The sequence below is a fragment of the Poromitra crassiceps genome (genome assembly GCF_964638095.1).
Source record: "Poromitra crassiceps genome assembly, chromosome: 2".
In the NCBI taxonomy this organism is placed as follows: domain Eukaryota; kingdom Metazoa; phylum Chordata; class Actinopteri; order Beryciformes; family Melamphaidae; genus Poromitra; species Poromitra crassiceps.
The window spans coordinates 17,522,179-17,549,899 of record NC_139624.1 but is presented as its reverse complement, the minus strand read 5'-3'; the positions used below and the strand labels follow the sequence as shown (position 1 = coordinate 17,549,899).

Sequence of the window (27,721 nt, the reverse complement as noted above, 5' to 3'; positions counted from 1 at the left end):
TTAACTTGGTTCGTAGTACAACCGATGCTGGAATAAAACACATATTTTTAGAACTTACCACTTCAGTCCTACTTCCTCGTTCACTTCCAAGTCCTCTAATTTGTTATTGCGGTCCCAAATGTGATATTGCATGAGACTGGTGTGGTACAGCCAGGGAGCGCACACAGACAGCCACTCTGCTTGTGAGGCTAGCTAGTAGCTACCCCTGGTTTTTTCAGAGGCGGAGTGTTTCGGGGATGTGGCTCTAGCTGTGGTATACGCTCATTATATCACGACTGTGAACCAATCAGATTGCTTGATTTGAGAGAGCCATTTTCTAATGGCTCATATACTTTCTGCGTCAGACCACTTGTCTGCCTGCAGCCTGCCACAGACAGCAGACATCACCGTGTCTGCCTCACTGCGCTCTCATTGGCTGAAACACATTGATGGCTCTCCCCAACATGACCAGATATTAGCCTGCTAGATATCTGTATCTGCACTCGGGGAGCTCCCCGGTCGCCTCTTTGAAAAGTTCACTCTTACCAAGCGAGTGCTGACTGGGCATAATGTGGACTAAACTCAGAGCGTCTCTAGTCTGAACTGGGTGATGATCAGCTAGCTGCATCATCACTAGGGCTGGGCAATAGAATCGATACGGCAATATATCGCGATATTTTATTTCCCGATACTGAATCGATACTTGGACGCCAAGTATCGATATAGAAAAAAAATAATAATAATTGCAGGCCATGATGCCATGCCAGGATCTGGTGATTCCCACCCCTAATCGATACTGTATCGATATTTCCCATATCGATGCATTCAGTAACACTCAACACTCAGTAGTTTTGACTAAATTTGTCCACTAACTTATCAGTATAAGTGATGTACATATTATTACACTATCTGGGTGGTACACAGTGTGTTGTATCTTTAGCTCTATTATTTAATTTTGAGTCAATTGTCTAGAGTATTGCAATATATCGCCATATGTATTGTATCGCAATGTATCGTGATACAATCGTATCGCGACCCATGTATCGTGATACGTATCGTATCGTGAGGTCCTTGCCAATACCCAGCCCTAATCATCACTGGACAGGCGACCTGTCAATCACCCCAAAAACATAGTCTTTCTATCGTCTACTTTACGCTAAACGGGTGAATTATATAACCCCCCCCCTTACAGTTGCTATGAAAGGTGACATTAGCTATATAGACTAAAAATGCGTTTTGACCCAGACTGTAAACATGTTAAACCCTGTTTTAAAGACAGACGTGTTAACATGTTGGTGAATGGGGAACGACTCCCTTTTTGGGTCTAGCCTCAAGTGGCCATTTGAGGACCTGCAGCTTTCAGTACTCCGCGGCTTCCTCTGTCAAAGCCCGAGCTAGCCGCCTGGTTTAGAGTAAATCCGTGCGGATGGTGTGTTGAGTTTGAGCAGCTGATGCACACAGAGCCTTGAATAAGCCAGTGGAAATATGCCAGCAGTTATCTTTGGTATGAAAGGGTTAACATGGTTGTTAGCACACGGCAGTGCTGCTGGCCTCATCCTTCACATAGTGCTATACTGCTGACACTCAAATGCTTTCCATCCACTGTGGCACCCTTATGCAGGGTCGGGGAGTAACGCAATACTATTCAAAATACAGTATTCAAAATACAAAATATGAGTACTGTAACTTGTATTCCATTACAGTTACAGTTTAAATGGGTGGTATTCTGAATACAGTTACGTCTTTAAAAATAGAGTACTTGAAGGGATTACTTTATTCGTTTGTTTGGTTTTATTTACTTTAAAACTCCCAAAAACAAGATGTGTAACAATTTGTGCGGACGCAGTGCCGCAAGAGAATGGAAATGTCAGAGGAGGCACAGCCAGGAATACATGCCTGTAAGCAATTGTTAACTACATTGATTCGGAGTGACCCAGACAAATGGGCCCAGAAAGACGATTTAGAAGTATTCAAAAAGTAATACAAAGTATTTAGAATACGTTACTTAACTGGAGTAATTTCATGGAATACGTTACAAAGTACATTTGAGGGCATGTATTCAGTAATCTGTAGTGGAATACGTTTTAAGAGTAACCCTCCAATCTGTGCCCGTGTGTCACAGTGGGCCGCTGTCCCTCCACTGGCCCTGCATGAGCAGTGTTGGCCTCACCCACCAGCCCTAACCTAGAACCTACAATGAACCCGTACCTTAACCTAGAACCTACAATGAACCCGTACCTTAACCTAGAACCTACAATTAACCCGTACCTTAACCCAATCCTAATTCTAACCTTAACTTTCTCTGCTTGCACAAAACATATACATTCAAGCACTTTCAATGAGCCCTGTCTGTTTCTGTGTATACCCGTGGGAACCTGGAGAATCCCCCTTCAGATCTCTGGCTGCTTCACAGCCATCTCAGATGAGCTGCTCAGACAGAGACACACACGGATGATTAATTGAACAGGGTGTTGCCTTTCAGACCATTAAAGATGCAGTGTCCCAAACAGAGAACTGGGATTACAGCACACAGACTGGCCGGCCGGCCATGTGACGCCTCGTTATAGAGACCTTCTTATGATGTCACAGCACACAGATTGGCCGGCCGGCCATGTGACACCTCGTTATAGAGACCTTATGATGTCACAGTTGGTATGGTAGCACAATTAGAGATCAACAGTCACGTGACGTCTCCTGGTCACGGAAGAGAATTCCCCGTTCATTTTCTCCATAGACATTTCGAAAAATCTATAGATAACGAGACTTAAGGCTGGAACCAAGCCGACCAGTGGCGTAAATAAAAAACGGGGAGGTGCGAAATCAAAGGTCCAAGTGAAAGGTTTTATGGTCACTCATGATTCAGTACGCCGCTGGTTGGCTTGGTTCCAGCCTTAGAACTCGTTATAGAAGGATTTCTTGAAACGTCTAATGGAGAAAACGAATGGGGAATTCTCTTCTGGACCGGGAGACAGGCGCTGGGGGGGCGGGGTGTAGTGGGACTGACTCACTTCTGCAGCCTGCCTCAAGTGGCCATTTGAGGAACCGCGGCATTTGCTACTCCCGCATTGTTGACAATGCGGAAGTAGAAAGCTGCCCACTCGTTAGAAACACAGAAAAGAACATTTTAAGATGAGTTAAGAATGTGAGAAAGCAATTTTTTCATTTCACAGTGACGCTTTATGCCAGCCTAAAAAAGGTAGTAAACTCCTTTCCTGCATTTAAAAAGATGGGGTTAAAAAAAGTTTCGGTGGAGGTGGGTCATGATAATTGGAGGGAGCACTCGTCAGACCATGATGTCACTGAGCTGTGACATCATGGTGCACCTGATGACATCATGGTGCACCTGATGCCTTGGTGTCCGGACACATGTGATATGTGCTGCCGGTTTCAACATGCATCACGTTGCTGTTTGGATCTGATCATTTAGCAATCTGCCAGATATAATATCATAAATATTATATCTGCACTTGAGTGCACTTGTTTTATCTAAACTGTTTTATCATCTCTGTCTGTACATTTCTGTATGTGTTCTTTGTAACAGGGCGCTCTTGTAAATGAGAGTTCGCTCTCAAGGGCCTTTCCCTGTATAAATAAAGGTAAAATAAAAATAATAAAAAATAAAAATAAAATGTATGGCTTGGAAATGTAGTGAAACGTAATGCAATAACATGCAATGCAATAATTAGCCATAAACACCTTTATTCAATGATGTAATAACACTATTGAATAATTATGTCATAACTGGAGTTATCAATGTACGTTTCAATTAAATGTTTTTTATATCGAATCGATATTCATTTGAAGGAACTGATACCACTTTATAAATCCATATCGATCTTTTAATATAACTAGTCATCTACGTCACGCTACGCATGCTCGATGACTAGGCTCGGCCGTTGCGCGGTCTCGCCCGTACCTCAGCTGCTGCATGGCCTCGCCATGCAGTGATGTCACAATGCTTCCTTGTGTGTGTGTGTGTGCCATCACTGATCAGTCTTGTCACAATGCCTCCTCACATCATTAGCTAATTAGTCTAATAAAAAAAAATCCGGCTCCGTCAGGTCACCCGCACGGGTGCCCTTTACACACCCTGAAGGTTTCAGCCCGATCGCACGTAAAACGGCAGAGCTGTGGCCGAACACAAAGTTGAAACAAAGTCCACATACTCAATTTTATATAGATGGCTTTTCCCGTGGATGCTTGAAGTTTGAACCTGTTACAGCACAACAATCTCTTAAACCTCTGCAAAGAAGGATATCTTTCATAAGGCACCAGGTTAGATGGTTCCTTGTACAATTGACAGCATGAGTTCTTTGAGGAGCTCTTTCATATACAAGCAAAATGGCGATTGTAACTGAAATATCAATATCAAATCCTATCAAATCGGAAATTGAATCATTCCTTGTGTATGGGAATGGTATCAAATCAGTGGCGATATCCAGCCCTACTAGTCAGTCCCTGCAGGAAATTGCGATTTTGCGATTGCAATAATGAATGCAAATTCAAACAATCTCTGAGTATTTGTGGGGGGTTGCATTTTTTTATTTTATTTTTCTGTCTGTCTGTCTGCCTGCCTGTCTGTCTATCTGTCTGTCTGTCTGTCTGTCTGTCTGCCTGCCTGTCTGTCTGCCTGTCTGTCTGTCTGGCTGTCTGTCTGTCTGTCTATCTGTCTGTCTGTCTGTCTGTCTGTCTGGCCTGTCTGTCTGGCCTGTCTGTCTGTCTGCCTGCCTGCCTGCCTGTTTGTCTGTCTGCCTGTCTGTCTGTCTGGCTGTCTGTCTGTCTGTCTGTCAGGCCTGTCTGTCTGCCTGTCTGTCTGTCTGTCAGTCAGGCCTGTCTGCCTGTCTACCTGTCTGTTTGTCTGTCTGTCTGTCTGCCTGTCTGTCTGTCTGTCAGTCAGGCCTGTCTGCCTGTCTACCTGTCTGTCTGTCAGTCAGTCAGTCAGGCCTGTCTGGCCTGTCTGTCTGTTTGTCTGTCTGTCTCTCTGTCTGTCTGTCTGTCTGCCTGTCTGTCTGTCTCTCCGTCTCTCTGTCTGTCTCTGTCTGTCTGTGCGTGTGAGCCTGAGGCTTGTTTTGGGCATCAGGCTGACAAAGGAGCCGGTGTTGTTTACTGAGGCAAACCTGACCGCACTCTCCCCTATAGTTTCACCTGACCCCACTCTCCCCTATGGTTTCACCTGACCCCACTCTCCCCTATGGTTTCACCTGACCCCACTCTCCCCTATGGTTTCACCTGACCCCACTCTCCCCTATGGTTTCACCTGACCCCACTCTCCCCTATGGTTTCACCTGACCCCACTCTCCCCTATGGTTTCACCTGGCTTCCTGCCCACTACTGCTGCTTCATATCTCATCAATTATCCAGGCTGGTCTTGTCTCCTTAGAGCCCGTGGCACTCAAACATGCTTGTTGGAGAATGTTTGATTAGTGTGCCATGGGCTAAAGACAGACAAACAAGAATTGAACATGTGGAATCTGACCAAACATACATTATGTGTTTGTTGTAGATTAGAATAATTGATTGGGGTGCCATGGGATGCATTGTGGCTGACTGCAGAAGCGGGATCCTTCACGTGGCTCATCCCATCTCTGTCCCACTTCCCACAAATGTCAAATTATGTTACCGTCTGGCCGTCAATAAGAGATGTCATCTCTCCTCCCACAAGCCAAACGCCCGGGGCATTCCATCAGATAAGAGATGTCATCTCTCCCCCCACAAGCCAAAAGCCCGGGGCATTCCATCAGATAAGAGAGGTCATCTCTCCCCCCACAAGCCAAAAGCCCGGGGCATTCCATCAGATAAGAGAGGTCATCTCTCCCCCTACAAGCCAAAAGCCCAGGGCATTCCATCAGATAAGAGAGGTCATCTCTCCCCCCACAAGCCAAAAGCCCAGGGCATTCCATCAGATAAGAGGGGTCATCTCTCCCCCTACAAGCCAAAAGCCCGGGGCATTCCATCAGATAAGAGGGGTCATCTCTCCCCCTACAAGCCAAAAGCCCGGGGCATTCCATCAGATAAGAGGGGTCATCTCTCCCCCTACAAGCCAAAAGCCCGGGGCATTCCATCAGATAAGAGGGGTCATCTCTCCCCCCACAAATCAAAAGCCCGGGGCATTCCATCAGATAAGAGGGGTCATCTCTCCCCCTACAAGCCAAAAGCCCGGGGCATTCCATCAGATAAGAGGGGTCATCTCTCCCCCTACAAGCCAAAAGCCCGGGGCATTCCATCAGATAAGAGGGGTCATCTCTCCCCCCACAAGCCAAAAGCCCGGGGCATTCCATCAGATAAGAGGGGTCATCTCTCCCCCCACAAGCCAAAAGCCTGGGGCATTCCATCAGATAAGAGGGGTCATCTCTCCCCCTACAAGCCAAAAGCCCGGGGCATTCCATCAGATAAGAGGGGTCATCTCTCCCCCCACAAATCAAAAGCCCGGGGCATTCCATCAGATAAGAGGGGTCATCTCTCCCCCTACAAGCCAAAAGCCCGGGGCATTCCATCAGATAAGAGGGGTCATCTCTCCCCCCACAAGCCAAAAGCCTGGGGCATTCCATAAGATAAGAGGGGTCATCTCTCCCCCTACAAGCCAAAAGCCCGGGGCATTCCATCAGATAAGAGGGGTCATCTCTCCCCCCACAACTCAAAAGCCCGGGGCATTCCATCAGATAAGAGGGGTCATCTCTCCCCCTACAAGCCAAAAGCCCAGGGCATTCCATCAGATAAGAGGGGTCATCTCTCCCCCTACAAGCCAAAAGCCCGGGGCATTCCATCAGATAAGAGGGGTCATCTCTCCCCCTACAAGCCAAAAGCCCGGGGCATTCCATCAGATAAGAGGGGTCATCTCTCCCCCCACAAGTCAAAAGCCCAGGCCATTCCATCAGATAAGAGGGGTCATCTCTCCCTCCACAAGTCAAAAGCCCGGGGCATTCCGGCTGCACGTATCCATTTCACAACACAAAGGGAATGCTGGGTAAATATACTTCCAGCTTTGAAATGCTAACTTCGTCAGCCTGGTCATGGCCCTGCCCATGGTACACCAATCAAACATTCTACAACAAACACATTATGTATGTTTCGGTGTGCCATGGCCTTCCGTCCTTGTTTGGAGATGTTTGGTCAGATAGATTCCACATGTTCAACCCTTGTTTGTCTGTGTTTTAGTCCATGGCACACTAATCAAACATGAATCCAGGCAGTTGTTGGAGAATGTGTTTGATTGCTGTGCCATGGTCTTGAGACGTCTCCTAAATCTCTCCACACGGCTCTTGGAATCACAAGCACAATGTCCGCCTGCTGCTGTCAGCTCGCTCAACGTGATACGCCTCCATCACTGTCAGTCTAGCTGCTTATCTGTCAGGTGGCTCCATCCATACCGCTCCACTCATTTCCACTTGAATAGCATCAAATTGGACGGGCGAAATGTGACTCTGGGCTGAGCAGGCTCACTTTTGTCGTGCTGTAATGGAGATTTGTTGCGAGTGGGGGGGCGGTCTGAGGTGTAGCGACAGCAGGGGAAATCCCACACATGCTCCTGATACAATATAGCAGTGTCAAATATAGCCTCATCTGACACTCTGATTCATTTGGACTTTTAACCTTTGCTGCCTGTATTTCGGATAGAAAGCAGTCGGTGGGTTTTCATTCCATCCACCTGTTGTTTCTGTGCATTTTCACTTTGTGCATGAAAAACACGGGAAGATGAGAAAAAAACCTCCAAATATCACAAAGACATTTTTACTCTTGGGGGATGGGGGGGGGGAGTTGCAAAAAATGCAGTGGAAACAAATGAAGCGAATCTTCCGTTGTCTCTCGGTTAACCTCTTGATGAACCAAACCCCATTCAAAAAACCATGCAGTTTCATGATGCCTTTACTTACTGCCAAAAGTTACACGCCCCGACCGTAAAAGTTAGGAATAGGTAGGCTAGGATCATGAACGCGCTAAAAGAGCACGGCTCATATTTTGAACGCGTGAACTGAGCGCAGCCTTTTGCAAATGCATGAACGTACAGTGAGCGTCGTTAACTCCTGCGGGAGTTAGTGACGCTCTTATTGCTCTTTCTGACCTCGATAATTGCCCATTATGTTTACATGCGTGTAGTAATTTACGTAAGTAAGTATAATGTATATGGGGAGATAACAGGAGAGAGTGAAAGCTATTACCAAGTATATGCACTACATTCCTTCTCCTTGGACTAACTTCTAGTCATTGAAATCCTAGTGAAATCACACAATTGACTCATTTTGCTGGGGACTCCCCTGCGACCCCTCGTCACACTGTCTTTTGAGTACCTATACGAACTTAGTTAGTTAATTCAAAATTGTGAATTATGAACGTGAACGAGTTCATTTTAATCTGTGTGAGCTGAACTTTGAGCTAGCGCTTGTGAAGGGTGAAATTGCACAACACTGGCTAGGATGCACTCCACATGTTGGCAATGGCATCACTAAATACACTTGTAAGGTAAATGAGTAACACATTTTAGGCACAATTAGAAGGTTTAGAGCGCCTGAAAAAGACCGTTTACACGTTATTCACTTACAGTAAATGCTCTGCTCTGTGGATTACACATTGTGGATGCTTAATTGAAGAGTGGTTCATGGTGCAGCTTTGTGGATAATCACAAAACTTCAATAGAAAATCATGTTTTTCATACAGCTCGGTGTCTGCCTGCAAGACACATGCAAGAAGCACGTATTGTGTTTGACTCAGCAGGCAGACAGCACAACTGGCTTGCCACCAACTCCTAATATCCGCATAATATTAGTGGATGGAAACGCGCATAAATTTTGCGTTTTCTTTTGCAGATAAAATTCGTTTCAAATTTGCAACACACTTGGATGGAAACCAACTTTTGTGACTCTGACTTCAGGATGACAAATCATCTAATTGGACGACTCTTAATTGACGTTGACATCTCCTCCACAGAAAGCAGAGTCCGCCGGGGAGAAAAGACCCAGGGGGCGACCCAGGAAATGGGTAAGTTTGCTTGGCTTTACCATTTGTAGAAGAAGTATAAGAAGAAGAGAATGTATTTCTGCTCCGGTGGCAGAGTGAGACACACTCTTCCACATCCTGTAGCAGGCCGCTAAGGTGCCTCTAGCTGTAGCAGGCCGCTAAGGTGCCTCTAGTCGCCCATTTCCACCGCTGGTATCAGCGCGGCCCCGCCCCAGCTCGTCTCGCTTTTTTGTCTCATTCCACCGATCAAAGACGTGGACAGCCCGGGTTGAGTCGGGGTTGAGTCGTGCTAGTTTTGGTCCCTGCTTTGTTGAGGCTCCAGCGCTGTGGACCCGGTACCATACGGTGACGTGAAAACACTGCAGACGACTCATTGGTCAGGCAGAATCATATTTACTGTATCTATTGTCAATGCTGGATACCAGTTTAGTGGGGCTTACCTTCTCTTCTGTTATTTCCATCAGTCTTTTGTGTTGCTGCCTTCGGCTCTGGTGAAATAAAATCGATCTCCTTGCTCAGCCTTAACATGACGGTGGTTTTCAATTGTTTTGAGAGAGAAAAAGTCCACTCCTCGGGAAGCTCTTTGTAGTTGTGTGTAACATCGGCTCCGCTAGGTCTGAGGCGTGAGTTTAGCGAAGCCGCGGTCTTGCCTGGTGAGTTGCCGCCGGGGTAGAGGCTTCCCTTCTCCCCGTAGCGCCTATCCCATCCCCGCACAGCGCATGCATGTGTTTGAGTAACAACAAAGTGATATCCATTCTCCTGGCCGATTGTCACATTTGCCCATGTACACTGTAGGTAATTTAGAGGCACCAGTATTTCATAACCAGTTTAAAAGTTCCATGTATGGATTTCATTTTAACGTTATACGTTATAGCCTACTTCGGCTATGGGCGGAGGACAGATATGCGGTCGCTATGACGACCAGGTGTGGGCGGAGGCGAGTAAACTTGCTATGGAAACAGAGTCTATATCAAGTAGATACGAGTAAGACCAGGTTGAGTAGAGCTGTACTGTGCTGTTATATGTGGTTGAAATGAGCCATAGGTGTACCAGGCCGCTAAGGGTCCACTAGCTGTAGCAGGCCACTAAGGTGCCACTAGCTGTAGCAGGCCGCTAAGGTGCCTCTAGCTGTAGCAGGCCGCTAAGGTGCCTCTAGCTGTAGCAGGCCACTAAGGGGCCACTAGCTGTAGCAGGCCACTAAGGGGCCACTAGCTGTAGCAGGCCACTAAGGGGCCACTAGCTGTAGCAGGCCACTAAGGTGCCACTAGCTGTAGCAGGCCACTAAGGGGCCACTAGCTGTAGCAGGCCACTAAGGGCCACTAGCTGTAGCAGGCCACTAAGGGGCCACTAGCTGTACCAGGCCGCTAAGGGTCCACTAGCTGTAGCAGGCCACTAAGGGGCCACTAGCTGTAGCAGGCCGCTAAGGTGCCTCTAGCTGTAGCAGGCCGCTAAGGGGCCACTAGCTGTTAGCAGGCCACTAAGGGTCCACTAGCTGTAGCAGGCCACTAAGGTGCCTCTAGCTGTAGCAGGCCGCTAAGGGGCCACTAGCTGTAGCAGGCCACTAAGGTGCCTCTAGCTGTAGCAGGCCACTAAGGTGCCACTAGCTGTAGCAGGCCACTAAGGTGCCTCTAGCTGTAGCAGGCCACTAAGGTGCCACTAGCTGTAGCAGGCCACTAAGGTGCCTCTAGCTGTAGCAGGCCACTAAGGTGCCTCTAGCTGTAGCAGGCCACTAAGGTGCCACTAGCTGTAGCAGGCCACTAAGGGGCCACTAGCTGTAGCAGGCCACTAAGGGGCCACTAGCTGTAGCAGGCCACTAAGGTGCCACTAGCTGTAGCAGGCCACTAAGGTGCCTCTAACTGTAGCAGGCCACTAAGGTGCCTCTAGCTGTAGCAGGCCGCTAAGGTGCCTCTAGCTGTAGCAGGCCACTAAGGTGCCTCTAGCTGTAGCAGGCCACTAAGGTGCCACTAGCTGTAGCAGGCCACTAAGGGTCCACTAGCTGTAGCAGGCCACTAAGGGTCCACTAGCTGTAGCAGGCCACTAAGGTGCCTCTAGCTGTAGCAGGCCACTAAGGTGCCACTAGCTGTAGCAGGCCACTAAGGTGCCTCTAGCTGTAGCAGGCCGCTAAGGGGCCACTAGCTGTAGCAGGCCACTAAGGGTCCACTAGCTGTAGCAGACCACTAAGGTGCCTCTAGCTGTAGCAGGCCACTAAGGTGCCTCTAGCTGTAGCACGCCACTAAGGTGCCTCTAGCTGTAGCAGGCCGCTAAGGTGCCTCTAGCTGTAGCAGGCCACTAAGGTGCCACTAGCTGTAGCAGGCCACTAAGGTGCCTCTAGCTGTAGCAGGCCACTAAGGTGCCACTAGCTGTAGAGGGCCACTAAGGTGCCTCTAGCTGTAGCAGGCCGCTAAGGTGCCTCTAGCTGTAGCAGGCCGCTAAGGTGCCACTAGCTGTAGCAGGCCACTAAGGTGCCACTAGCTGTAGCAGGCCACTAAGGTGCCTCTAGCTGTAGCAGGCCACTAAGGTGCCTCTAGCTGTAGCAGGCCACTAAGGTGCCACTAGCTGTAGCAGGCCACTAAGGTGCCTCTAGCTGTAGCAGGCCACTAAGGTGCCACTAGCTGTAGCAGGCCACTAAGGTGCCTCTAGCTGTAGCAGGCCGCTAAGGGGCCACTAGCTGTAGCAGGCCACTAAGGGTCCACTAGCTGTAGCAGACCACTAAGGTGCCTCTAGCTGTAGCAGGCCACTAAGGTGCCTCTAGCTGTAGCAGGCCACTAAGGTGCCTCTAGCTGTAGCAGGCCGCTAAGGTGCCTCTAGCTGTAGCAGGCCACTAAGGTGCCACTAGCTGTAGCAGGCCACTAAGGTGCCTCTAGCTGTAGCAGGCCACTAAGGTGCCACTAGCTGTAGAGGGCCACTAAGGTGCCTCTAGCTGTAGCAGGCCGCTAAGGTGCCTCTAGCTGTAGCAGGCTGCTAAGGTGCCACTAGCTGTAGCAGGCCACTAAGGTGCCACTAGCTGTAGCAGGCCACTAAGGTGCCTCTAGCTGTAGCAGGCCACTAAGGTGCCTCTAGCTGTTCGCAGGCCGCTAGTTGTAGCAGGCTGCTAAGGGGCCACTAGCTGTAGCAGGCCGCTAAGGGTCCACTAGCTGTTAGCAGGCTGCTAGCCGTAGCAGGCCACTAAGGTGCCACTAGCTGTTAGCAGGCTGCTAACTGTAGCAGGCCACTAAGGTGCCACTAGCTGTTAGCAGGCCGCTAGTTGTAGCAGGCTGCTAAGGGGCCACTAGCTGTTAGCAGGCTGCTAGCTGTAGCAGGCCACTAAGGGTCCACTAGCTGTTAGCAGGCTGCTAGCTGTAGCAGGCCACTAAGGTGCCACTAGCTGTTAGCAGGCCGCTAGTTGTAGCAGGCTGCTAAGGGGCCACTAGCTGTTAGCAGGCCGCTAAGGGGCCACTAGCTGTTAGCAGGCCGCTAGTTGTAGCAGGCTGCTAAGGGGCCACTAGCTGTTAGCAGGCCGCTAAGGGGCCACTAGCTGTTAGCAGGCAGCTAGTTGTAGCAGGCCGCTAAGGGTCCACTAGCTGTAGCAGGCCGCTAAGGGGCCACTAGCTGTTAGCAGGCCGCTAAGGGGCCACTAGTTGTAGCAGGCCGCTAAGGGGCCACTAGCTGTAGCAGGCCGCTAAGGGGCCACTAGCTGTTAGCAGGCCACTAAGGGTCCACTAGCTGTAGCAGGCCGCTAAGGGTCCACTAGCTGTAGCAGGCCGCTAAGGTGCCACTAGCTGTTAGCAGGCTGCTAAGGGGCCACTAGCTGTTAGCAGGCTGCTAGTTGTAGCAGGCCACTAAGGGGCCACTAGCTGTAGCAGGCGCGTGATTTCTAACCCCACATAGGATAAGCAATAACCACGCCCTGTGGCGCCGGGATTGGCCAGGAGCATTGAAGCTTGGGACTAAAGCACCTGGGGGTTTTTCATCTTTTAAAATAAAGATGTTTAAAAAACTATTGCTTGTTACATTTTCAGTGCTGTACCTTTTCTCTGGGTAAGAATTGAGCTTGAAATTAACTCATTGAGTGCCAGCCACTTTTGGAGAACGGACGCTCCCAGTGCCAGAGTTTCAGAGCGTTTTCAGTGATTTCTCGAGGCCCACAGAATATTGTGTGATATTACTATGTAAACACCGAACACGCACAAAGAACGATGAGACTCTCTTCTATCATCTGCAAAAAAAAGTTTATTGATACCATTTTCCGTTCTTTAGTTATGAGCCGGAGAAGATAGGTTGTTTTGAGCAAAAAGACACGTTTCAAATTAGAAGCTGAGATATTCCGCCTTTTGTGAAATGAAGCATTTCAAGCACATTCACTGAGTCTGAAGCTAATATTTTCTGATGTAGTGACGTGGTGTAGTTGTGTCGTGCCCTGCGTGCCCCACCCCCCTCTCCCCCCCTCAGCTGCAAACTCCTCCCCACACTAACACACAGCCTCACGCACCCAGTCTATTTTCGGAGCGCTCCGTTTTTGTGCGCCGGCTCCCAGCGCGACACGGAAATGCCAAACCGGACTGCTGAGAATGGTTTGGCCCTTCGGCGTTGGGTGCTGCCTTTCTGGCGGCTAATCGTGTGGAGAAACTATGCAGACAGACAGACAGAGGCAGAGGGGCTCAGTTGTGGGCGCGGATTGACTGCTGTTCGCAGCCAACGTCAGCTCCAGACAGAGCAATCTATATGGCTCTGGCTGCAGCATGAGCGGTTTCTCTTTCATCACGGGGCTTTTTCCTGCTGTTTTCCGGACCTTTCTCTAATCTGGAGAGCACTGTCGCCAGCTAATGAGTCCGTAAAATAGGTTATACACCTTCAATAGCTACAATATTTGTACAGGAGATGCCTGAGGCTTTGATCCACGTCCCACCGTCAAAAAACGCAATTGACGAACATACTCGTCCTTGGCACTCTACGTTAGTATCTGAATTGACGAACATACTCGTCCTTGGCACTCAATGAGTTAACGATATGATACATTATATTATATGAGCTATGAACGTGAACACAACACCGTTTATATTATTGCATGTTTTTGTAGATTGTGTACATTGTGTAGATTGCAATTATTATGCTTATTATTATTACTATGCTAAGGAAGGTAGGTGACCATAATTAATTTCAATGTCCGCTCTCAATGTCTGCTCTCGAAATCGCTGTCCATTCTCAAGAGCTATTCAGTTGGTTCATGAAATCGCTGGGCTGCGTGCCCTCCAGTGTTGCTCCTGGCCAATCCCGGCGCCACAGGGCGTGGTTATTGCTTATCCTATGTGGGGTTAGAAATCACGCGTAGCAGGCCGCTACGGTGCCTCTAGCTGTTAGCAGGCTGTAGCAGGCCGCTAAAGCTGTGTTCACACCGAGATATTTATTTTTCGCTCTGTCGCTCAAGTCAACCCTTTGGAATCGCTCTGTCGCTCTGTTTAAATCGCTCATCAACAGGCACACGAAATGACGGACATGTGGGGGATATAATGTTACGCAATGTCATGCTGTTTGTCCACTACGAGCCACCGTCATTGTTTACAAGCTAAAGACTATCAGCGTGCTCCTAATGCGAGCTACATACCGGTAGTACAGACTTCACTTCATGTCAGCTGTCAGCCTGTCAATGCGGTTTGTTGCCACACAATAAACCAGCGGTTTGTTCCAAGCCAGTGTGATCCTTGACTCACTCTCACACGGCAGCCAATCAGCATTGAACAGCGAGCGACTGATGCCAGCGTATTTTCGCTCCAGTTGGAATATTTCATCTTGAGCGACGAGCGTATTTTCTCCCTATCGCTCTGTCTCTGCCGCTCGGACGCCCAGCGATTATTCTCCCAGGCGAATATACGCTCAATCGCTCGTTTGCATTGACTTTGTATGTAAACTCGACGCCAGCGACAAACTTTAATAGGTCGGTGTGAACGCACCTTAAGGGGCTGCTAAGAAACTGTTGTGTCGCTTCATGACAATCTATTTGTGGTGGGCGGTCACAAATAGAGTGCCAATGTCACACCCTCTTCCAGGTTAGGCATACGCTCCAAGGGATTTTATCTGCCATTCTTTTATCCATAGACATTTTGTAAAATGCTTAAAGTCCCTGGAAACCAAAATCCACAAAAACGTTCTAACTATGTTATTTAGGGTCTTATGTTAGTAATTGTGTGCCTCAGAAATTATTATACATTACTTTCAACCCAAAGCCTTAAAATCGACACTTTTCTACAAGATTCTACAAGGTACTTCCTCATTGAAGAGAGCAGTGCGCGAGGTGCTAAAATGCAGGAGCTTATGACGTCATAAGCTCTATATAACCTTTGTACATGCGTGCAACCCGCCCGTCCGTTCTTTGCCCCACAGCGCTCGCTCAGTGTCTGTCTCCCTCCCACTCTGTGTGCTGTGTGTCGAGCGCTATGCTGCCTGCTCTCTCTCTCTCTCTCTCTCTCTCTCTCTCGGGACTAGTGAGAGAGAGAGAGAGAGCAGGCAGCATAGCGCTCGACACACAGCCTGGTGACGCGAGGTTACTCACACACACACACACACACACACACACAGTAGCGCTGTGCACTCACAGCACAGAGCAGAGATCTCTTCCTCTCAGTACGCTATGCGCGGAGCAACGCGTGAACACACACACACAGACACACACACACACACACACACACACACACACACACACACACACACACACACACACACACCCCATCTATCTTTCCTTCTCTCTCTCTCCTTCTCTCCCTCTCTCTCCGAGAGAGAGGTCTCCTCCGAGAGAGAGGTCTCCTCCGAGAGAGAGAGAGGGAAATTTCCCTGCTGCAGACGGGACACGCCCACACAGTCCGCGGGAGAAAATACACTCTAAAAACTAATTGATTCTCATGACTTTTGCCATGACTGTCAAACCTAAATTTAGATACTTTGCGATGTTCATCATCGTTCAAATTTGGCTGGTGGCTTATTAACATAGGGTCCTGTGATGTGATGATCTCAAAATGCTAAATAATAAAGAAATATTTCTGGTTTCCAGGGACTTTAAATAGATTTACTTGATCTAGAATAGAAGAGAGATTATCTAACATTTCACTCTGACCAAAAAAATTATAAAAATAAAGGAAAAAGAAAAAAATCTAAACAAACCCATGTGTTGTTTGGTCTAAGTGAAATGTTCGATGATCTTCTCTCCTGATTCTAAATACAGCTGAGTCGTTTGGTTTGAACGACAATTTATAAGCATGAAGTGTCATGAAGTGTTTATGCAAAAAAGAATGGAGGAGGAAATCCCAATTGGTTCATATGCCAAACCTGGAAGAGGGCACGACTTTAGCACTCTATAAATCTGCATAGAAGACGTCCTGGTTGCTTGGTTGTTGTTGTTGCTGTGTGTGTGTGTGTGTGTGTGTGTGTGTGCGTGCGTGCGTGCGTGTGTGCGTGCGTGCGTGTGTTTGTGTGTGTGTGTTTTCAGGGAGATCTCCAAACTGTTTGTGTTATCAGTCAAAGAAAGTGTTTACTGTCCAGCGCCGCCCGCAGGAATACTTAAATAACTCCCCGACAGCTCCGAGGCGCTCGCTGCTGATCGGCTCCTTAAAGTAACAGGGCTGATTGATGGGTGGGGGGGTGGTGGGGGGGGGGGGGTTGGTGGTGTGGGGGGGGGGGGGTGGACGGGGGGGGTGTGTGGGGGGGGGGGGTGGTTGGTGGTGTGGTGGGGGGGGGGGGGGGGTGTGGGGGGGGTGGTTGGTGGTGTGGTGGGGGGGGGTGGTGGTGGTGGGGGGGGTGGACGGGGGGGGTGGTTGGTGGTGTGGTGGTGGTGTTGTGAGGGGTGGGGGGGGGTGTGTTTGTGGGGGGGGGGGGGGTGGTGGTGGTGTTGTGAAGAAAGATGCAGGGAATGTGAACTCTCTCCTGCATATCCCTCTGAGGGGGGGGGCGGGGGGCTACAGAATCATAATGTGTTTTTTTTAATCCCATTTTCACATCCCTGGAAAGGACGCTATGTTTTCCAGGAATCTGCTGTTTGCATTTTTCCTGAGCTCTTACCTGCTCCGCGCTCTCCTGCAGTGTATTATTGGCACTGAGGCTTCCCCGTCTGTTTGAAGAAAACCCACCACTCGACTTGCTTTGCTGTGATTTGAACGGACGCTAAGCTAACCTCTCTGGACTCCTCCAGGCGCGCAATGCTGCTGCTTCCAGCACGCAGGAAAACACTGCGTGCATTGTCTGGAGCATGACGTGGTCACATACTTCTCCGTCAGTAGCGCGCAGTGGGCATGTGCAGTCGAAGATGGCGAGTTCTAGTATCTGGTTTGTTTACGTTAGGCTTGGCTTGTTACCTGTGGAGATTAGACCTGTTCCAGCATCTAGTTTGTTTAAGTTACCTGTGGAGATATTAGACCTATTCCAGCATCTGGTTTGTTCAAGTTAGGCTTGTCACCTTGAGGAGACAGATTGTTCTTGTCACTATTGAAGCTGTCACCATCTACACCTACTGTTGCATTTTGTGATCCAATCACACTCTACAGTATTACACTGATGTCCATTATCGGTCGCTCTGGCCACCTTGTGGTTGCATTTTCACTGTTTTCATTCATAAATGTGTGTGTCTTTTGTTTGTCCTTACGTTGTTGTATTGATTATTGTAGGCATATTTGTGATTGATTGTGACACTCCTCTGTTGTACGTGTAGTGTTTGTGATATATGTTGGGACCCCGTGGAAAATGAGATGATACATCAGGAGGGCTTAATTAATTAATAATTAATAATAATAATTAATCCTAATCAAAATGTGAAATGAAATGAATGTGGCTTGACAGCTGAGCCCAGGCAGCCCTGAACCCTGGACTGAGCTGAGCTTTATTGCCATATTTCCTTTGTAGTGCTGCCTGCCTGCAGGTCCCAGCTACACACACCTCCACACAGCAACATCCCCCCACACAGCAGCCTGCATTGCTCTATGTCAGGGGTGGGCAATTATTTTTCATGGGGGGCCACATGAGAAACCCAGATTGTTGCCGCGGGCCGAACAAATATTGTCATGCCGTAACCCATGGATGGGTAACTTTGATGATAGAGAGGGCAACAAAAAATGTCCTCGCTACCAGGTTTTGCTGAGGGCCGAACGGCGCCAGCGTGAAAAATTTGGTGCATTTGAAGCCACGTTTAGAGGAATAACTAATTTTAAATTAACAGTTGTGATGTCATTATTCAGTCTTAACCACCAATATTTCATCCTTTTCTCACTCACTCCTATGTCACCACCTGCTCTCAGGGCTTGAAATTAACTTTTTTGACCACCTGCCAATATGGCTGCTAGATTTTAAAGTTACCAGACAATTAGAATTTCCACTAGCCAAAATGTTTTTCTTGAAATAAATCAGAATATGAGTGGGTTAATTTAAGCATAAGTATCAGTAAGTGGCCCGGGATGATCAAAGCCTGTGTTGCGGGTCACACGAACAAAAATGCAGTCTTGAAGCTAAATAAATCCAAAACCAATGAGTTAATTATTTAAATTTCTAATTCAATGTAGCCTTTTAGTCATAAAGATTATTGAAAGATATTCCATATTCCAGACTGAAATGCTATAACAGAAGTGGAGTATTGGCCAGAATGACATGAACATTTGGACACTGATTCAGCGGGTATCTTGCATGTTGCGTTCAGGTGCACGGTGTAATTTTTTTTTTTTTTTTTTGCAATTCCATCGCGGGCCACACAGGTGGCGCCCGCGGGCCGCATCCGTAGTTTGCCCATGTATGCTCTATGTCAATAGAGAGCCAAAGTCACACCCACTTCCGGTTTAGGCATACACACACCAAGGCATTTCATCCACCATTCTTCTTTCCATAGACATTTCGTACAATGCTTATAAAAATAGATCTACGGTCAAATCAAGCGATTCAGCGACACTCAAGTGTTCACATATTCAGAAGCCTCTCTCTCTTAAGCTTCTATTTCTCATTAGGAACATTCTGTGTTATAACAGTAATTCACATTGATCCTGTCTCAAAAAATCCCATGTTGGCTCCTTGAGTTTCAGAGAATTGGATGTGGAAATTCCTTGAAAAGTCCTTCAATTTGTTTTTTTTTGCTGGTCGCCTATATGAGCAATATCTGGCTGATAGCGATCATCATGGCGATCGTTTATAGCACCTTATAGCAGTATTATAGGTCTAACAGTTTCCATTTGACATGCATGACACGCATGCATGTCAGGTGTCTGTGTGAAAGACGTTCTTCTGATGTGTTTGTTAGCCTTACTGTTTTCACACACAGACCACGCAAAATTGCAGTTCAAAAGCCCGCAAAACCAAAAGCCTGTGCTTTCAAGTGACATCCACCCCTCCCGGATTGAAAGGCGAGCGGAGGCATTTCCACCCAGCTCCTTGCCCAAAATTAATATTTTCATAGGTTAGTGTAGCCTAGGCTACTGTATGATGAACGAATTCATTCAACAACCAAACATCGCTGATGTATGCCAGCCAACGAGGTGCAGCTGCGGCTGTTAAGGTTCAAGTTGATAAAGCTGCGCTCGTTAAGGATCAAACTGATAAAACAGGAAAGTGTTGTCCACATGCAGCATGGTAACAAGGCTTTCAATATTCATCTTTTCAATGGTGCATCACAGATGCACCATCATGTAGCCTATTAGGTACAAGGCTAATTCTTATCTTTTGGTTCCAGTTTTTTGTAAAGCAAATGATTCCCATCAAGTAGCCTAATTAGGGGCCGTTCTGAAAGACGACGCCCGCATATCAAACAGCTGCAGTCTGCATAACGTTCGTCGGGGGAATAGTATAGGCTATAAATGCACATGACTACTATAACGTTAGTAGTTTTTGTAAGGGAATGCACAAGTGGCTAGCTAGACAGATTGCAGTTCTGGAGCAGGTTTCCAGAGGGAATATCCTCAGACCAACTCGCCACAGACAGCTATAGTCCTCTGAAGCGTATTATTATATCCGTTAATTTTACCTAGGCTACTAATGTCAACATCGTTTGAGCATAAAGCCTAACCTACTTACAGGCACGGAGCATTCCTCCTGGCGCATGATTGTATAGACTACTTTTTTTACTTTCACTGTCTTTCTTGCTGCATGAGGTGATTTTCCCTGTAATTTTTTTATGAATGAGCTGAGCATTCGCACTGTTCCGGCTTGCTGCTCCTACACTTTCAAGTGGAGGCGGGTTACCTGCTAACCCGGCGCTGTGACTAGGTCGGCTGGCGGGACAAAAGGCGTACAACAATTACCCACCAACGCACGTTCAGAACTTTCACATCGGAGGGGCGGATCCTATTTTCCGTGTATTTTGCGGCTTTCAAGGCCGGTGTGAAAGCGCCTTGTGTCACAGATGAAATGGCCTGCTGGCCCAGAGGTCTTTCTGCCACATGGCTGCTCCATTCATACATACATACATACAGTACATACATACATACATACATACATACAGACATACATACATACATACATACATACAGACATACATACATACATACATACATACAGACATACAGACATACATACATACATACATACATACATACATACATACATACAGACATACATACATACATGCATACAGACATACAGACATACATACATACATACATACATACATACATACATACAATACATACAGACAGACAGACAGACAGACAGACAGACAGACAGACAGACAGGCAGACGGACAGACAGACAGACAGACAGACAGACAGACAGACAGACAGACAGACAGACAGACAGATACATACATAGATACATACATACATACATACATACATACATACATACATACACACACACACAAACACACACACACACACACACACACACACACACACACACACACACACACACACACACACACACACACACACACACACACACACACACACACACACACACACACACACACACACACACATACATACATACATACATACATACATACAGTACATATATACACACACACACACACACACACACACACACACACACACACACACACACACACACACACACACACACACACATACATACATACATACATGCTGGACTTGTCACGGCTTCCTCCTTTCCATCCAGAAGCAACAAGCCGTCTTTCTTCATGCAGCTCCTGCTGGCTCTCCTGGAACTCATTATGGCTACAAGGGCCTGCTGGAATGTAGTTCTAAATGGATAATAGGAAAAGGTGGCCATGAGCAGCAGGAGGGAAAGACAGATGTGTCCCACAGGGACCCTGCCTGCCTGCAGAGTGGAGGGCTATGGAGGCTGGGCAGACAATCTGGATGCCAGCCGAGGGCATTTCTGTTGGGTGCCTCAATACAACCAAGGCTTTCTAACCAGCATCAAGGGGATACCTTCTCCTCCTGGTCCTATGAGGGAGCTCAGTGGAATCTCCATTGGTTTAGCTGCTTTGACCTCCCCATCTCAAAAGACACTTCAGTCCTCTTGACAGATTTGTCCTTTACTTTCCCTATGAATCCTATGGTTTAGCTGCTGTTGACCTGGGCAGTGGTGGCCCAACAGTCAGAGAAGCGAGCTTTGTCACCGGAAGGTCGTCGGTTCAATCCCCGGGACTGGCAGGACAAATCTGGGTGAGGAAAGTGAAAAGGCAGCAGTTGGTTGCCCCTCCCTCATTACCACCACTGAGGTGCCCTTGAGCCAGGCTCTGTGTGTGTGTGTGTGTGTGTGTGTGTGTGTGTGTGTGTGTGTGTGTGTGTGTGTGTGTGTGTGTGTGTGTGTGTGTGTGTGTGTGTGTGTGTGTGTGTGTTGCGATAAAAAAATGCTTGAGTTTGCACCGGATCTTCTCAAATAATGCAATGCCATTTTGTTTTATGTAATTGTCTGGAGAGAGTGTCTCTGTCTGGAGAGTGTGTGTCTCTGTCTGGAGAGTGTGTCTCTGTCTGGAGAGAGTGTGTCTCTGTCTGGAGAGTGTGTCTCTGTCTGCAGAGTGTGTGTCTCTGTCTGAAGAGTGTGTGTCTCTGTCTGAAGAGTGTGTCTCTGTCTGAAGAGTGTGTGTCTCTGTCTGAAGAGTGTGTCTCTGTCTGAAGAGTGTGTGTCTCTGTCTGAAGAGTGTGTCTCTGTCTGAAGAGTGTGTGTCTCTGTCTGGAGAGTGTGTGTCTCTGTCTGGAGAGTGTGTCTCTGTCTGAAGAGTGTGTGTCTCTGTCTGGAGAGAGTGTGTCTCTGTCTGGAGAGTGTGTCTCTGTCTGCAGAGTGTGTCTCTGTCTGAAGAGTGTGTGTCTCTGTCTGAAGAGTGTGTGTCTCTGTCTGAAGAGTGTGTGTCTCTGTCTGGAGAGTGTGTGTCTCTGTCTGGAGAGTGTGTCTCTGTCTGAAGAGTGTGTGTCTCTGTCTGGAGAGTGTGTCTCTGTCTGGAGAGAGTGTGTCTCTGTCTGGAGAGTGTGTGTCTCTGTCTGGAGAGTGTGTCTCTGTCTGGAGAGTGTGTCTCTGTCTGGAGAGAGTGTGTCTCTGTCTGGAGAGTGTGTGTCTCTGTCTGAAGAGTGTGTCTCTGTCTGAAGAGTGTGTGTCTCTGTCTGGAGAGTGTGTCTCTGTCTGAAGAGTGTGTGTCTCTGTCTGGAGAGTGTGTCTCTGTCTGGAGAGTGTGTCTCTGTCTGGAGAGTGTGTGTCTCTGTCTGGAGAGTGTGTGTCTCTGTCTGAAGAGTGTGTGTCTCTGTCTGCAGAGTGTGTGTCTCTGTCTGAAGAGTGTGTGTCTCTGTCTGGAGAGTGTGTCTCTGTCTGGAGAGTGTGTCTCTGTCTGGAGAGTGTGTGTCTCTGTCTGGAGAGTGTGTGTCTCTGTCTGAAGAGTGTGTGTCTCTGTCTGCAGAGTGTGTGTCTCTGTCTGAAGAGTGTGTGTCTCTGTCTGCAGAGTGTGTGTCTCTGTCTGAAGAGTGTGTGTCTCTGTCTGGAGAGTGTGTCTCTGTCTGGAGAGTGTGTGTCTGTCTGGAGAGAGTGTGTCTCTGTCTGGAGAGTGTGTGTCTCTGTCTGAAGAGTGTGTGTCTCTGTCTGAAGAGTGTGTGTCTCTGTCTGGAGAGTGTGTCTCTGTCTGGAGAGTGTGTGTCTCTGTCTGGAGAGTGTGTCTCTGTCTGAAGAGTGTGTCTCTGTCTGGAGAGTGTGTCTCTGTCTGGAGAGTGTGTGTCTCTGTCTGGAGAGTGTGTCTCTGTCTGGAGAGTGTGTGTCTCTGTCTGGAGAGTGTGTCTCTGTCTGGAGAGTGTGTGTCTCTGTCTGGAGAGTGTGTCTCTGTCTGAAGAGTGTGTCTCTGTCTGGAGAGTGTGTCTCTGTCTGGAGAGTGTGTGTCTCTGTCTGAAGAGTGTGTCTCTGTCTGGAGAGTGTGTCTCTGTCTGGAGAGTGTGTGTCTCTGTCTGGAGAGAGTGTGTCTCTGTCTGGAGAGTGTGTGTCTCTGTCTGGAGAGTGTGTCTCTGTCTGGAGAGAGTGTGTCTCTGTCTGGAGAGTGTGTGTCTCTGTCTGAAGAGTGTGTGTCTCTGTCTGGAGAGTGTGTCTCTGTCTGAAGAGTGTGTGTCTCTGTCTGCAGAGTGTGTCTCTGTCTGAAGAGTGTGTGTCTCTGTCTGGAGAGTGTGTCTCTGTCTGGAGAGTGTGTCTCTGTCTGGAGAGTGTGTGTCTCTGTCTGGAGAGAGTGTGTCTCTGTCTGGAGAGAGTGTCTCTGTCTGGAGAGTGTGTGTCTCTGTCTGGAGAGTGTGTCTCTGTCTGAAGAGTGTGTGTCTCTGTCTGGAGAGTGTGTCTCTGTCTGGAGAGTGTGTCTCTGTCTGGAGAGAGTGTGTCTCTGTCTGGAGAGAGTGTCTCTGTCTGGAGAGAGTGTGTCTCTGTCTGGAGAGTGTGTCTCTGTCTGGAGAGTGTGTCTCTGTCTGGAGAGAGTGTGTCTCTGTCTGGAGAGTGTGTCTCTGTCTGGAGAGTGTGTGTCTCTGTCTGCAGAGTGTGTCTCTGTCTGGAGAGAGTGTGTCTCTGTCTGGAGAGTGTGTCTCTGTCTGGAGAGTGTGTCTCTGTCTGCAGAGTGTGTCTCTGTCTGGAGAGAGTGTGTCTCTGTCTGGAGAGAGTGTGTCTCTGTCTGCAGAGTGTGTCTCTGTCTGGAGAGTGTGTCTCTGTCTGCAGAGTGTGTCTCTGTCTGGAGAGAGTGTGTCTCTGTCTGGAGAGAGTGTCTCTGTCTGGAGAGTGTGTGTCTCTGTCTGGAGAGTGTGTGTCTCTGTCTGGAGAGTGTGTGTCTCTGTCTGAAGAGTGTGTGTCTCTGTCTGGAGAGTGTGTCTCTGTCTGAAGAGTGTGTGTCTCTGTCTGGAGAGTGTGTGTCTCTGTCTGGAGAGTGTGTGTCTCTGTCTGGAGAGTGTGTCTCTGTCTGAAGAGTGTGTGTCTCTGTCTGAAGAGTGTGTGTCTCTGTCTGGAGAGAGTGTGTCTCTGTCTGGAGAGAGTGTCTCTGTCTGGAGAGTGTGTGTCTCTGTCTGGAGAGTGTGTGTCTCTGTCTGGAGAGTGTGTGTCTCTGTCTGAAGAGTGTGTGTCTCTGTCTGCAGAGTGTGTGTCTCTGTCTGGAGAGAGTGTGTCTCTGTCTGGAGAGAGTGTGTCTCTGTCTGCAGAGTGTGTCTCTGTCTGGAGAGTGTGTCTCTGTCTGGAGAGAGTGTGTCTCTGTCTGGAGAGTGTGTCTCTGTCTGAAGAGTGTGTGTCTCTGTCTGGAGAGTGTGTCTCTGTCTGGAGAGTGTGTGTCTCTGTCTGGAGAGTGTGTCTCTGTCTGGAGAGTGTGTCTCTGTCTGCAGAGTGTGTCTCTGTCTGGAGAGTGTGTCTCTGTCTGGAGAGTGTGTCTCTGTCTGGAGAGAGTGTGTCTCTGTCTGGAGAGTGTGTCTCTGTCTGGAGAGTGTGTGTCTCTGTCTGAAGAGTGTGTCTCTGTCTGAAGAGTGTGTGTCTCTGTCTGAAGAGTGTGTGTCTCTGTCTGGAGAGTGTGTCTCTGTCTGAAGAGTGTGTGTCTCTGTCTGGAGAGTGTGTGTCTCTGTCTGGAGAGTGTGTGTCTCTGTCTGGAGAGTGTGTCTCTGTCTGAAGAGTGTGTGTCTCTGTCTGGAGAGTGTGTGTCTCTGTCTGGAGAGTGTGTGTCTCTGTCTGGAGAGTGTGTCTCTGTCTGGAGAGTGTGTCTCTGTCTGAAGAGTGTGTGTCTCTGTCTGAAGAGTGTGTGTCTCTGTCTGGAGAGAGTGTGTCTCTGTCTGGAGAGAGTGTCTCTGTCTGGAGAGTGTGTGTCTCTGTCTGGAGAGTGTGTGTCTCTGTCTGGAGAGTGTGTGTCTCTGTCTGAAGAGTGTGTGTCTCTGTCTGGAGAGTGTGTCTCTGTCTGAAGAGTGTGTGTCTCTGTCTGGAGAGTGTGTGTCTCTGTCTGGAGAGTGTGTGTCTCTGTCTGGAGAGTGTGTCTCTGTCTGAAGAGTGTGTGTCTCTGTCTGGAGAGTGTGTCTCTGTCTGAAGAGTGTGTGTCTCTGTCTGCAGAGTGTGTGTCTCTGTCTGGAGAGAGTGTGTCTCTGTCTGGAGAGAGTGTGTCTCTGTCTGCAGAGTGTGTCTCTGTCTGGAGAGTGTGTCTCTGTCTGGAGAGAGTGTGTCTCTGTCTGGAGAGTGTGTCTCTGTCTGAAGAGTGTGTGTCTCTGTCTGGAGAGTGTGTCTCTGTCTGGAGAGTGTGTCTCTGTCTGGAGAGTGTGTGTCTCTGTCTGAAGAGTGTGTGTCTCTGTCTGAAGAGTGTGTCTCTGTCTGAAGAGTGTGTCTCTGTCTGGAGAGTGTGTGTCTCTGTCTGGAGAGTGTGTGTCTCTGTCTGAAGAGTGTGTGTCTCTGTCTGAAGAGTGTGTGTCTCTGTCTGGAGAGTGTGTGTCTCTGTCTGGAGAGTGTGTCTCTGTCTGAAGAGTGTGTGTCTCTGTCTGAAGAGTGTGTGTCTCTGTCTGAAGAGTGTGTGTCTCTGTCTGAAGAGTGTGTGTCTCTGCCTGGAGAGTGTGTCTCTGTCTGGAGAGTGTGTCTCTGTCTGGAGTGTGTGTGTCTCTGTCTGAAGAGTGTGTGTCTCTGTCTGCAGAGTGTGTGTCTCTGTCTGGAGAGAGTGTGTCTCTGTCTGGAGAGAGTGTGTCTCTGTCTGAAGAGTGTGTGTCTCTGTCTGGAGAGTGTGTGTCTCTGTCTGAAGAGTGTGTGTCTCTGTCTGAAGAGTGTGTGTCTCTGTCTGAAGAGTGTGTGTCTCTGTCTGAAGAGTGTGTGTCTCTGCCTGGAGAGTGTGTCTCTGTCTGGAGAGTGTGTCTCTGTCTGGAGTGTGTGTGTCTCTGTCTGAAGAGTGTGTGTCTCTGTCTGCAGAGTGTGTGTCTCTGTCTGGAGAGAGTGTGTCTCTGTCTGGAGAGAGTGTGTCTCTGTCTGCAGAGTGTGTCTCTGTCTGGAGAGTGTGTCTCTGTCTGGAGAGAGTGTGTCTCTGTCTGGAGAGTGTGTGTCTCTGTCTGGAGAGTGTGTCTCTGTCTGAAGAGTGTGTGTCTCTGTCTGGAGTGTGTGTCTCTGTCTGGAGAGTGTGTCTCTGTCTGGAGAGTGTGTGTCTCTGTCTGAAGAGTGTGTGTCTCTGTCTGGAGAGTGTGTCTCTGTCTGAAGAGTGTGTCTCTGTCTGGAGAGTGTGTGTCTCTGTCTGGAGAGTGTGTGTCTCTGTCTGGAGAGTGTGTGTCTCTGTCTGGAGAGTGTGTGTCTCTGTCTGAAGAGTGTGTGTCTCTGTCTGAAGAGTGTGTGTCTCTGCCTGGAGAGTGTGTCTCTGTCTGGAGAGTGTGTCTCTGTCTGGAGAGTGTGTGTCTCTGTCTGGAGAGTGTGTGTCTCTGTCTGAAGAGTGTGTGTCTCTGTCTGAAGAGTGTGTGTCTCTGTCTGGAGAGTGTGTCTCTGTCTGAAGAGTGTGTGTCTCTGTCTGAAGAGTGTGTGTCTCTGTCTGAAGAGTGTGTGTCTCTGTCTGAAGAGTGTGTGTCTCTGTCTGGAGAGTGTGTCTCTGTCTGCAGAGTGTGTGTCTCTGTCTGAAGAGTGTGTGTCTCTGTCTGAAGAGTGTGTGTCTCTGTCTGAAGAGTGTGTGTCTCTGTCTGAAGAGTGTGTGTCTGTCTGGAGAGTGTGTCTCTGTCTGGAGAGTGTGTCTCTGTCTGAAGAGTGTGTGTCTCTGTCTGAAGAGTGTGTGTCTCTGTCTGAAGAGTGTGTGTCTGCCTGGAGAGTGTGTCTCTGTCTGGAGAGTGTGTCTCTGTCTGAAGAGTGTGTGTCTCTGTCTGAAGAGTGTGTGTCTCTGTCTGAAGAGTGTGTGTCTCTGTCTGAAGAGTGTGTGTCTCTGTCTGGAGAGTGTGTCTCTGTCTGCAGAGTGTGTGTCTCTGTCTGAAGAGTGTGTGTCTCTGTCTGAAGAGTGTGTGTCTCTGTCTGAAGAGTGTGTGTCTGTCTGGAGAGTGTGTGTCTCTGTCTGAAGAGTGTGTGTCTGTCTGGAGAGTGTGTGTCTGCCTGGAGAGTGTGTGTCTGTCTGAAGAGTGTGTGTCTCTGTCTGAAGAGTGTGTGTCTCTGTCTGAAGAGTGTGTGTCTCTGTCTGAAGAGTGTGTGTCTCTGTCTGGAGAGTGTGTCTCTGTCTGAAGAGTGTGTGTCTCTGTCTGGAGAGTGTGTCTCTCGATTTAAAATAATCACATTTACTTGCTTGGAAAATCATAAAATGAGTCCTCATCTCGTGAAGATGATCTTGCTGAACACGAAGTTGACCTTTTCCTAAACCTTTGTTAACCCCCGACCTTATTTCATGCATTTAACCAGAAATCCCAGTGCAAAAACTCCATTGACTTTCAGACGAAGGAACCGGAAGTGTTTT

At 48.4% G+C, this 27,721-nt stretch overlaps 1 protein-coding gene across 1 annotated transcript in view; it reads left to right on the top strand.

Annotated features, from left to right (window-relative positions):
• Positions 1-27,721, top strand: part of hmga2 (high mobility group AT-hook 2) — a gene marked incomplete at both ends in the record, with an annotated part of 79,516 nt that overhangs the window by 4,623 nt on the left and 47,172 nt on the right. Inside the window, one exon of the mRNA XM_083632105.1 lies at positions 8,902-8,952. Coding sequence (XP_083488231.1) covers positions 8,902-8,952 — 51 coding nt within the window. The remainder of the gene's footprint in view (positions 1-8,901; positions 8,953-27,721) is intronic.